This window comes from Thunnus maccoyii, chromosome 1 (genome assembly GCF_910596095.1).
Source record: "Thunnus maccoyii chromosome 1, fThuMac1.1, whole genome shotgun sequence".
Lineage (NCBI taxonomy): Eukaryota > Metazoa > Chordata > Actinopteri > Scombriformes > Scombridae > Thunnus > Thunnus maccoyii.
Window position 1 is genome coordinate 2,429,184 of NC_056533.1, and position 13,225 is coordinate 2,442,408.

Consider the following 13,225-nt stretch of genomic DNA (forward strand, 5'->3'; position numbering starts at 1 on the left):
GAGTGGGCACATGTTTGTCTGAGTGTGAAGTTTGCTAAATTTAAGTGTGACTGTGGTTGAAAATCATCATTTTGAGTTTCATGTACAGTAGTGCAGGTTGTTTTTCTGCATGTTTGATGACAGAGATGACAGTGAGAAATTCATCCCTATGTAATAATAACTTTTACTTCCTTCTTCTGTGTATGTGTGTGTGTGTGTGTGTGTATGTGTATGTGTATTCTCTGGAGACCTCAGACTGTGCTCATAGCAATAATATTCTCTCTTTCTTGTTTAGATTTGCAGATAATGGTATTGGCCTCACTCTAGCGAGGTAAGACCCCCCTGCTATTAAATCACTGTTCATATTTCTGTGTTCTGTGGATAAAAGTAAAGGGCTGCTGTTTGCATTTACTGGTGGTGATGCAGGAACGACCTCCCCACTCCCCCACCCCCCCCCTTTCTTCCTCTGTCTGTGTGAGTAATTGGAAAACACCTTATATGGAATCTGCTTAGGATGCACTGGGAAACGGAGTGCTTTGATGCAGTGTGAAAAGTAATTTAGGGGTGCAATGGTCACAGAGGTGGGAATTGGTGTGAAGTTTTCAACTGACTTTACAAAGCAAGATGTATACTCTTGATGGTACAACCACACAGAAATCCTGGAGGTCTAAGGTGTGCATAGGTAAAGCAGACCTGAGAGGCATGCACACACATGCTTAAAAGGTGATACACATTTAGTAATATACCATAAAGTCCCAGGACTCAAAAGACATGAACATGCAACAGAGGCCGAGACATCCTGACTTTTAGTCTCTAGTATGGGTCAAGCACTTCCCATAATGCAACTACATAGTGTTATGGAATTTTCCATCTTTAGGGGTTACAAATTGGGTTACACTGGGTCAAGTCTGGGCCTTGAGGTCACACTGTAATTCTTAAGCAGGAAGGGGACATTTTCTCTTCTCCTTGAGACTCCAGCTGTCTGTGATGTTTCGGGGAAAGCAGAAACCTCTCTGATAGAGGGTAAATCAGCATTGCCATGGTCACCAAGGTTGGAGGAGGCATTCCTAGACAACACAGATAGGTGGATGTGTAGTTCTGTTGACACAGTCAGACATTCAAACCAAAACTGCTGCAGTTCCATGCAACGTGACATAAACTGTCACGAGTAAAATGCAGTTCCTTGTTTAGAAACTAGTGAACCAATTAGACTAATTTTTCATATAGGCTGATAAAGACTAGGACTCAGACCTTCAGGGGCCGTAACAGAAAGAGACAGCATTGGAGCAGAACACTCTGGTGTTTACTGTTTTGGTTCTCCACTTGGCCAAGTGCCCCAATAAACCTTTTCAGCTTTAAGACATCAAAGGCGTCATGTCCACTTTTCCTCCCCCAAGGTGCTGACCATCACTCCAAACATCCACAGCTACATAGCACCTCTTCATAAGAGCCTCCCTGCCGGGTAACGCCCACATCTTTCAAAGTCTGTTTTCACAGGCTGAGTAGTACTGACCACAACATGTAAACTGATCTTGATGTGTAAAACTGGTGGAGTTTCTGTTTAAATACCAGGATTATTTGTTTTTTAATTGCTGGGGAAAGGCTGAGAAGGTTGAGTGTTGGTTTCACCTGTTCCATCTAGTTGAATAATAACGGTGAGATGCAAATGAATGAAGGAAAGACTAGCTGAATGCTTCTTCAAGGTTCTGTGTGTATTTTGGCATTGCTGATTATGAATGCCAGGTAAATGTCAGCAGGGGATGCTGAATGTTAGTAAGTACATAAAGTAGGTAAATAAATGATACAGGAGGGACACAGGAGCTGAACGATGTTACTGTGGTACTTAGTCTTCTTTGGATTCTTGACCTGTTGGTTCAAACAAACTTCAAGGGGATTACACAGCTGCATAATCAGATGAAAATGATTGCTGTGTAGGAACGAGCTCAGGTTTATAGACAGGTTTTAAACATGATTAGCTACTATGCCGCTAAACTGGATGGTAGATGGGCTTACTGTACCTTATAAGCTCCGCCCCACACAGCTGATTTAGAATAATGCTGTACACTCATTATTCAAATTGGTTCCAGCTTGCAGGTTTCTGATTTTCCAGTTCAGTGACCATAGCACTAACTGCTGAGGAAAGAATTTAGAAATACCACCATGCAGTATGATTTCTTTTAGTCGACTTTTTACTTTTAATATGAATGTACATCATATCAGAGAGCATTTTGCCCCTACAAGAATAACTCCATACATTCTACTGCAGTGTCAATGATATTTTTTCTGTAACTAATGGTCATTCATTAGGTCATGTCAGGTGTCTCACCTGTCTACATTACTGACAAACTGATCTCAGGTCTGCAGATACTGGACTTCATACATAGTTTTTGTGAACTGACCAAACTGCAGTTTGTCAAAAATGAACTGAGGCAGATGTGACACCTTTTAGATGTAATTCAATTTTCAATTCAATTTTATTTATATAGCACCAAATCACAGCAGAAGTTATTTCAGGGCACTTTTCACATAGAGCAGGTCATGTTCACAGAGACACAACATGAGCAAACACTTGGTGACAGCGGCAGGAAAAACTTCCATTTAACAGGAAGAAACCTCACGCAGAACTGGGCTCTAGGTGGGCGGCCATCTGCTTTGACCGGTTGGGTTGAGAGAGAAAGAGGGAGGGGGAGAGGAGAGAGAGAGACACAGAGAAGCATAATAACAACAACAACAATAATAATAGAAATATGACTAATAATAATATAGCAGGCATGGGTGTTCAGCAGGACCATGGCAGCACGGGGTCCACAACCATGACCTACGGAGGCTCAAGATCCATAACCAGACGGTCCATGACCATGATCCATAGGAACCTGTGAGACGAGAAAGCACAAAAACTCCACAGAAGAAGCCAAGTTAGAAACTTGCATTAATGGTACATGAATGCGTACAGATGTAGAGGGGGAGGAGGAGAGAGGAGCTCAATGCATCATGGGAAGGCCTATAGCAGCATAACTAAGGGCTGGTCCAAGGCTTTATCAAAAAGGAAAGTTTTAAGTCTACTCTTAAATGTAGAGAGGGTGTCTGCCCCCCGGACCGAATCTGGAAGATGGTTCCACAAGAGAGGAGCCTGATAGTTGAAGGCTCTGCCTCCCATTCTACTTTTGAAGACTGTAGGAACCACAAGTGAACCTGCACTCTGGGAGCACAGTGTTCTAGTGGGGTAATAGGGTACTATGAGCTCTGTAAGATATGATGGTACCTGACCATTAAGAGTTTTGTAGGTGAGGAGAAGGATTTTAAATTCTATTCCGAATTTTACCGGAAGCCAATGCAAACTAAAAGCTAGTTTTCTGTAGTATAGTACAGTACTGTAAAATTGTTTACAGTATACTGTAGTACTACTACTACATCTAGTATTACTAATGCTGCTACTCCTGCTGCTTCTTCTGTCTGTGTGTGCAGTGGAGGAACGTTTCCAGATGACGATGGCTCTCGTCAGCAGGTGAAGAACTCGCTGTTTGTAGGTGAAAGTGATAATCGTGGGATGTCCTTCCCCGACAACCATATCTGGGGCCGAGGGGGTTCTGACCTCACTGGCAGGACCCTCCCGCGTGGCATGTAAGTGACAGTTATAGCATCTTTTAGCTCTTTGTCTTGGTTTTTCAGCCCTCTCTCTTAAACCATGCTTCCAGCTGCATCAGGGGGCTAAAAACTACACCCAATGACTGCTAATGTTGCCACAACAACTTTAGAAGGTGATAATTTGATGTATTTTCTTCTGTCTTTGCTTGCTGTCTCACAAAAATCTGTTGATGCAGCTTTGAAAAGTGAAAAATGCAAGATGTCTAGTGACTATATTTTAATGTGTAGCAGGTTTTCTAACTATACTCTGAGAGCCAAATCCACGAAAGGTTTGCGTGGCTGTTGCAGCTGCTAATCCTGGGTAAATGAGACAAAAAGATGCAAAAGGGTGCAAAGGGTGAGATGTGCCACACACTGCTCTGCCAAGCAAATAGCGTCATGGTGCGTCTGTTCTATTTGCATGTATGTAAATTAGTTAATATTCATACATTTGGCGCAAAATTTGTCCCTTTTCTATGCAAAGAAGCCTTGTTGCAAAAACAGTCTAACTCACAAAGACCAGCACAAATTGTCACATGCAATTAGGGTGGAGTTATTAGCGTCTTGAGATAGTTGGTGTTAACTGTACACACACTCACTCCTCACTCACTCACTCTCTCTGTCTCTATCTCTCTCTCTTTTAGTCTTCAAGCTTGTAAGGCATTGAATGATACTGAATTGATATTGAATGATTTCAGGGGTGAAATCTTCAGTCAGACATTGGGGGGGATCTAGTATCTTTCAGCTAGTTCTGATCCATACAGTGAGGGGCTGCTTTATTACAAAGAATTCCACGATATAAAGCTGAAATGTGTGTGTAACAGCTGACCTGTGTAGATGTGTAGCAGAACGTAGAACATTAATTATCGTCAGATCCTGACCGATCCGGTGTTAATGAACTTACCATTACTGGGCCAGGTGTGCTGTTGTGGAAATTTTCTCTCGAGAAAGAAGGCACGTGGAGACATAAAGAAAGCATTAAACATTGTTACTTGTTGAAGCAGTTGTAAACACTGTACAATCCATCACATCATCAGTAACAATTATACAAATGTCCAAACACAAACAAAAATACAATCTTCTTGTATTTTTGGAGAGAAAGCATGTTGTTCAGCTGGCCCTTTCCCTAAAGCCAGCCCTTTCTCTAAAGATTGTGAACTCAAACTAGACAGCTTTATACCTCTCCAGAAGCAAAGCTAAAAACAGTCTGGTCCCTAAATGGACACTTCCACAAACCATTACACCTTCTTACAAACAAGTATGGTCTCTAAAACAGTAGGCTTAAGACAAATATCTCTAGCTAACCCCAGAGGTCAGCAAGCAACCCTCAGATAGAAACAGGTTCAAGAGTTCAACTAGCCTAGGAGTAGGATTTCTTCACCAACATGTGTCCCCAAAATGACGATGACATTACATCACATTCAGTTGATGACAAACATTGACTCCTTAGTTTGAAAACATTTGTAACATATACAAAAGATTTATAAAATGATAACCTACTATTCAATTTTCTTTCACAGTGCAAATGTGCACAGCCTCTTTCTCAGTTTGGAGACACACTTATGGTTTCAGCTGCTGTGTGATGCTGCAGCCAGCTGTGACACACAGCCAGCTGTGGGCAACAAACAGAACATCAGTACTGATGTTTCTGTGAAATCCCGGATACATTCAGTGACACCTGAACAACATTATTGTTAGATTCAGACATTAATCTAACACGTTTAAGACCTGCCTGATTTCTGTCATCTTTGTAATATAATTAACTGTTTGAAAAACCCACACCATCTCTCTCTGGCTGCAGATGTGTGGTGCTGTGTGTTCACATCATGCCACTCTACACCTCCAGATAACAATATGATTTCCTGAAGAGGTGTCTTTCCATTTGTTGAACTACTATTGTCATGCTTCACTGTGATTGGCTGCTGATTAATATTCACCTTCACTCAGCCCTTTTGCACTGCTGCACATACATGAACCAAAATGCGACACACACAGTCAGTGCATGCATATGTTCTTTGTAAACATCACATCCCAAATATGATCAAAACCAGAATCAGATTCAAACCCAGCATACTAGTGTATGTGTGAACACACTTCTTGAAATATAGTCAGTGAAATGGTGTTACAACATAAACATATGTAGTCTATATAACAAATAACTCACTTTTCTGCCAAATGTAGCTATGTTTTTGTACCTTGACGTCTAGACATCTTTTGACTTGCAAATAGAAATAAGCAGTGCCTCTCTTAGCAGAAGGTTGCAGATTGTACAGGCAGCGTTTTTATCAGTGCTTGACTATGCAGATGTAATTTACATGCATGCTGCTGCCCATACCCTCAAACTGCTTGATTCTGTGTGTCTCAGTTCTCTTAGAATTATTACAGGTGACAGTATATAGAACCCATTATTGTATCCTTTATGAGAAGGTAGGATGGACATTACTTACAACTCGAATGGAACTGTCTGTCTTGCTATTATTTATAAAGCCATCCTAGATAAACTATCATGTTATTTATCACCACTTTTAAGACTTAGAAATATGGGATACCACACTCATTCACAAGACTGCATTACCTTGGATATCCCATATATGAATACAGAACTGCATTCACCTATTATGCTCCTTATAGGTGGAATGAGCTTCAAGACTCCCTTAAATTAGACAGAAATTTTGATCCCTAGAACATTTTAAGATTCTGTTGGACAATGTTTTATATAATGAATGCTAATGTGTCTGTTTTATCCCTGTGTAATGTACTTATATCACTGTTATTTTCTTTTTGTTCTTTGATGTTTTATAAGTTATTTGTGTTGTATTTGTGTTGTATTTATGTTTAGTGTAAGATTGTTGGTTTTACACTTTTTACTCTTTTTGTTATATGACTTGTTTGGTTGTGTATCTGCAGGGCACCACCGTAAATGAGAAAGTTGCTCTCAATTGGTTTCCCCTGAGTAAATAAAGCTGCCCAGGAAGGCTTGACAGCTGGCTGTGAAAAGTTGGTAGTTTGCTCCTTTGCTAAGGGAAGCAGCTGTGGTCAGCTTGAGTTAATGCCAATTACAAAGAATTCTGATGGTGACAGGTTTTGTCAAAATACAGCTAAATACACTGCTGCGGATAGTCTACACTCATAGCTCAAGTATACTATTATAAACTATGAATGTTTGGAACATACAGATCATACAGATGGACAGAAAAGAAGTAGATTATTCTGCAGGAGTGGTTTGAGACAGTTCTATATATTACATATATTACCACTGTAAGCCTTTAAAAAATTATTCTAAATGACCACAGATGCTGTTCTTTGTAAAGCAGCAAACTGACAACTTTTGACAGCCACTTTTCAAGGGTGAGTGTTTAATACCCCAAAGGTAGACTTTGGGTGGAGTACCAGTTTAATGGAGACTGATATGTGTGAGAGCCAGACATAGTAATCAGTCCTCTCCCTGGCCCACTTGGCAGAGTATAGAAGGAATGTCTCAACAGCAGTATTATTCGAGATTCCTTGATTGTGTGGGAAAAAGAGAAATCCACATAAAGCACTTCTGTCTGGATGCTTCATCATCAGCCTGGCATTCTTTAATGCAATGAGATGAACTTAGGCACACCATTGCACAAGTTCTCTCATGCTGTGCAGTGCTGAACATTTGATGAAGGCCACTGGGTAGAAAAGATTTTCATCAGCATCCATGGCAGGGAGTCAACTGTGCACACACTTCTTTTCCCCAGTCCAAACACACTAGACTGTGAGTTATGGTAGTTAGTCTTACTCCTGTTTTTCACTGTACTATCACTTACCAGTCTGTATCTGACCTGACTGGTCATATTAACATATGTGTAAAACTGTCACTGCCTTTTTCAGTTGGAAAAAGGCAGGAGTTTTTGAGCCTCTTTCAGCTCATTGTTTTTTGTTTTTTGTTCTTCCAGATTTATTATTTTGGTGAGTACAATTTTATTAGACCTAAGAAATGATGACCAAAACTACAAATATAAGACCCAAGCTGTTAAGCATCTGAATTCTCCATTATGTTCACCAGCTAGTCTCTAACTGTGTGTGTCTGCTGTTTGGTGCTGAGTAGGTAGAGTACAGTGGGTTCATCACTGAACACAGCTGCTGCTGCTGGAAACCAGGTTGATGAGATCAAAGTTTGTGGGCCTGAAAACTAAGACAATAAAATATGAGTGACATCTTTGACATTACACAGAGTTATTTGATCCATTGTTCATAAAAAATATATATATTGATATGTGCAGCTTCAGTTAAAGTCAAAGGAGGATTGATCATTTAGTTAAACTAAGTAGCCATAGTCCAGTTAGTGCCTCCCTGTCACTGCAGTGGAATAGCTATTAGAGAATTTCTCATTGTCTGCACTTAATATTTTTATTATTCATTAAGTAAAGGCAGTATTTGAGTGATGAAAGACTGCTCTCTGCACTTGCAATGCTCATTCTTTAACTTTTGTCAAACTGTCCAAGTCGACAAAAGTTCACTCTTCACTCATTTATTCGTGCTGAATTTGATTCTTCTTTTTTAGGCTTTCTATATTTTACTCCAGTCTGTTACTTTCTTCTTTGTAACATATTTGTCACAATATTATGAATGGAAATTATAGTGAGTGAACGGAAGACAATATATGTAAATGAATAAGCAGTGAAATCCTGCCAAGTTGGATTGTGGTAACAGAGCAGTTTGGATGAAAATGTACTTTTTAGACTAAAATTTAGTGCAGAGACCAGTGACATTGGGGAGAATAGTCTTTAATACTTCAAACAAAGTTTGTACTTCACTCAGTGATGGAACTACATCAAAATGAGTCAATGAAGCATGACTGAGAGAAATTCAGCTATTTACACTTTCCCTTTTATAAGACACAGCCATGCTGACTGCCTGACTCAGGACTAACCTAACCTGGTAAATGTTAGCCAACCACAGCCATATGGTTCAAGTTAGGCAAAGCTTGTGCTCATGATGAAGTAATGACAGTATGAGATGGAATTTGAACTCCACCCCAACCTCCACAAATTGACACTGCACTATCAACATCACCCTCCTTCCTGCTTTAGTACCAAATGTAGAGAGTAAATTACTGATGGGTTGGTGTGTGGGTGTGGATTTGTTTCCCTGCAGTGATTTCCCCATCCGGGGCATGCAGATCTACGACGGGCCCATCAATGTGCAGAACTGTACGTTTCGGAAATACACGGCATTGGATGGACGGCACACCAGTGCTTTCGGCTTCAGGCTCAACAACTCATGGCAGAGCTGCCCCAACAATAATGTCACTGACATCACTTTCGACCACGTACCTGTGAGTCAGTTTCTCTGTGAAATATACAAAACATCTGGACTGATTCAGTCAGTGACACTGAGGAACTTAGATGTTGTTTTGAGACTAAATGAAACCAGACCGTTGATTTAAGTTTGAATTAAATTTTCATTCAGAGGGAGGCAACATTTCTGTGAAAAGTAATAAACAGAAGAACATGAAGAAATGGATAAACCCCAGGATTAGAGAAACTCATCACACTTACACTGCCGTATAAAAATTTGTTCTCACACATACTAAAATGTGTCATTTCACTAACCAAGACCACGCCAACAACAATATGGATTTGAAATAGTTTAATTGAGATAATGAAAGAGAGCTGAGATGTTGAATGATGACTGGGTTGGAGAGCCCAAGGAAGGGATTAGGGATGGAGGGAGGAAGGGGTGAGGGTCGAGGGATGAGGGGATGAAGGGGTGAAGGGATGGGGGAAGGGCTGTCGATGGATGTATGGCAGTTTGTCAATGACACGACAACGGCGGATGGTGAGACATAGGAGGGAACGGGGGGGGGGGGAGTCAAGACTGAGTGGGGAAACTGTCTCATCAGTCCATTGGCTGGATAGAGCCCCCAAAAGAAACTTCATGCAGAAAGGGGTTCATGGAAGTTTCTAATGTTGTCCATGTCGTGGCAGGTTAGGTAAGCAGGGAATTTTTATGGATGATCTGGGATTCCTTGTCTGGAAGCAGTTGGAGCAGCTCCGATGCGGTATGAGTATGGCTCTGGAGAAATCGCTGACTTGTGCAACCAGGAACACGTAGCAACTCTGCCTGATTCGGTGGTGAAGAGCGGGTCTTATGGAGAGGCATAGTGGGCTAGTCTCTGGTTTATGTAGGTTTGAATGGGTTCCAAAGGCTCAGATATGAATTTAAACAAAGAGAAATGTGGAATGAGAGAGGCCAGGCTGGTTAATTTGCTTTGCTCAAGGTTAACTATGAGGGTGTGTGGTAGTGGCATCTTTGTCTCAGAAGAATGAATGGAAAATATCGGACGTGTTACGTGTTGAGATGGATCATAGTTGAGGGGAGAAGCGGTGAACTCTGAGCAGCGCAGAAAGCCGGAGAACACCCATAGGAACATAGATTCTAAGACTTGTCAGTGTAAGGACACAAGTAGCCTTTGCGGAGAATTCTGATGTAGCAGGCCAAGAAGTCTGAAGTGAGGGGCACACGTTTCGGCTTATGACATGGTTCGGCCTTACTGACCTTTGGATAACATGCTGTAGTGTGAGGCAAGGCTGGATACAGTACCCTAAGGATTTCAAGGACCTCATGTGCAAGGACTGGGTGGGAACTGTGGGACAACCATGTACAAGAAAATGGATGATCTGGCAGTATGGATGGTTCTTCTGGGCTAATTTGAAGGTGCTTACAGTAATTGGTGCTCTGGGATATGGTGACGTCATCAACCATGCTTGGTGGGATTGTGTGGGCGACTTAGCCTGACATGGGCACCACCGCAAGAGGGATACAGTTGCGTAAGTAGCAATAGGTATGATGCACCTTGATGGAGTACAATGGCTGTCAGAAGCAAGAAGAGAAGCGTTTAGCCTGCAGTTAAGGCTTGAGCCGTCAGAGACTTTAGAAGCCTGTGATAAAGGCTTGAGGCCGTCAAAGGTGTACGAAGTCTGTGGTATGAAGGAGCGTCGAGGAAAAGTAGAAAAAAAAGGCGGGAAGGGGCTGAGTGGGAGGACAGAGTGCAAACCGTGGGACAACTATGTATGAGATGGAATGGATGGTTCTTCAGAGTTAATGGAAATGGAGTGGGTTGGAAGGAGAAAGTCCCATGGCTTGCTGATGGAATGAACTGGTGGTGGGAGAAGCAAAGCTGACCGAAGTGCAGAATCGATAAGGAATGATTGCATTGAAAATGGTTCATTGTGTCAAAGCATTTGATACAGACGATCGACAGCGATGAAAATGAGGACATGCCCTCAATGATACCTTGAGATTTAAATAAAGGTTGAGTGAATGAAAAAGACAGACAGAGTTGAGTGACCTATATCGGCTGTGGCTGGAGGGAGCAGAGAGAAAGGGATGCTGTTTAATGGATAATATGGGAGGATGAGAGCTGGGATGATATAGGAGGAAGGGATTGAGGGAGGGATGAGGGTTGGGGGATGAGGGACGAAGGAATGGGAGATGAAGGATGAAGGGATGAGGGGTGAATTTTTTTTTACACTATATCCCCTATTCAGATAGATAGAAAAAAGGTTGAAAATCAGCAAAATGGACCTTTAAGCACTTGCCTTAGTTATGAATAAACCATAATGTAGACATGGGATAACCATCAGGCATAAAAAGAAAAGAGATGATGGGCCAGAATTTCCTTTTCAAGCGTTAAGATGTTAACGTGGAAACACAATGACAGAAAGGTGAGTCAGTATGAGCAATAAAAATTAAACAAGCACTTAAGAAATAAGCAGGAGAATTGGGATGAAGGGTTAGGTCAGAAAATATATGTGGAGTGCAACCTGGCCCTCAGCCAGGGCTCCATTGAAGCAGGTCGCGTGGTGATGTGATCGGTGTGCGGTGTGCATCTGGGTGGCATTAGATGGTGAACCTGGAAGAGCAGGAGGAATTGAGCTGCTGGCCAGAGAGATGATGAAAGTAGAGTCTCCGTAGAGTTGGAAAAGTTTGGCTTTATTATCATTTCGCTAGACCAAGACGTCCATCTCTCTGAGAGCACTCTGGAGGTAAGTGAGCATCCAGTTGAAGATGTTAATTGCAGGAAAATGAGTTGCGTCAAAGTTGGCTATTGCATGGGTGTGTATGGAGTATCTGGATCCCAGCTGATCAGTAGTGCGGCGTCTGAGGGAGTAGCTTTCCTTTGAGGAGCAGCGATGCAAATGGCTTCTGTATGGATGTGGTGATGAAGGAGGTATCTCGTTGGTACTGCTGGATCGAGAGTCATGAACAATATTTTGCTGAGGAACGTGGGTCATGGAGCGTGGGCGGGAGGTAAGCGTTTGCGATGCAAGTCTGTCACAGGTCACTTGCAAACTGAGACAAAAGGGGAGAGGAACGGATAAGGTGTGCCTAAATACTCTATTGTGCGGAAATGGGATGTGTACAAGGCGTGGTCTTTGTCCCCGAACTTTGTTAATAAATCTATAAACTTTATTTCTTATATTTGACAAGCTCCACTCCAAACATGTTTTAAGATGTATAATAAATACTCTGCTTTCAATAATAATTTTAAAATAAATACTTTTTTATCTCAAAAGATGACCTGCTGAACACATGATGTCGCATCTTGTATAAGTTGCATGGACCGCGATTGGCTTCAAACTAGTTGTGATGTCAGAAATCATACCCGCAGTTACGCACAGAGAAACTTTACTCCTTCAGCAGATGAATGTGAAAACAAACTCTGCACATACATGATTCTGTACTTTCTGGACTTTAAATTTGAAGGTAAATGGATGATATATAATTAAAGCAGCTTCTAAGCCTTCCTCACTACCAGAGCACCCTGTTTACCCTAAACTTCAGTATCAGATAAAGCCAATTGACTCCTTCAGAGGAATCTAGAAATTCGGTCAAAACTGAAAACAAAGAGAAATGTTCCAAATGTTTTTTCAGAGGCTTTGCTGCCTCACTTCATTGAGAGTTATAACTGGACTAGAAGCACTGAATATTTAGAATTTTCATAATTTTGAATGTGAACACGAAATACAGTCTATGAGCAGGTGCTAATCTATGCCTATCCATGTACCCCCCTCCCACCTCCTGCAGATCACATCTCGAGTGTTTTTTGGGGAGCCTGGTCCCTGGTTTAATAAGATGCAGATGGATGGGGACAAGACGACCATCTTCCATGATATCGACGGCTCAGTCAGTGAGTATCCCGGAGCCTACCTGGTGAAAGAGGACAACTGGCTGCTCCGCCACCCCGACTGCATCGACGTACCCGACTGGAAGGCTGCTATTTGCAGCGGCCACTATGCCCAGGTAGGTCAGCAAGCTTCACACACACTCACACATCCATCCTCACAAATCAGCTTTCACAAACACAAATCTACTCTCTGTAACACCCTGTTTGGCATTGGTTGATTACATGCATTTGCATATCACAATCACAGTTCTCTTTATAACACATGTGTGAAATTAGAAATCAATCATGAATATCTAGACATATATTAGTCATCCATCTGGTCCATTAGCCTGTGCTATTGTGAATGGTTAATTCTGTTGACTTGAACCATATTTTAAGTAGATATTTTGCAGTGTGAATAAACATATTCATGATGTCAGTCACACTCCTCCACCAATCCAGTTCAAACACTTGTCTGGA

General features: G+C 41.7%; 1 protein-coding gene across 3 annotated transcripts in view; it reads left to right on the forward strand.

Moving 5' to 3' along the window:
• Nucleotides 1-13,225, forward strand: part of LOC121884320 (cell migration inducing hyaluronidase 1) — a 219,773-nt gene that overhangs the window by 189,711 nt on the left and 16,837 nt on the right. For all 3 annotated transcript variants that reach the window (XM_042393113.1, XM_042393190.1, XM_042393271.1), the window contains 4 exons: nt 275-310; nt 3,445-3,600; nt 8,731-8,911; nt 12,667-12,882. In XM_042393113.1, coding sequence (XP_042249047.1) covers nt 275-310; nt 3,445-3,600; nt 8,731-8,911; nt 12,667-12,882 — 589 coding nt within the window. The remainder of the gene's footprint in view (nt 1-274; nt 311-3,444; nt 3,601-8,730; nt 8,912-12,666; nt 12,883-13,225) is intronic.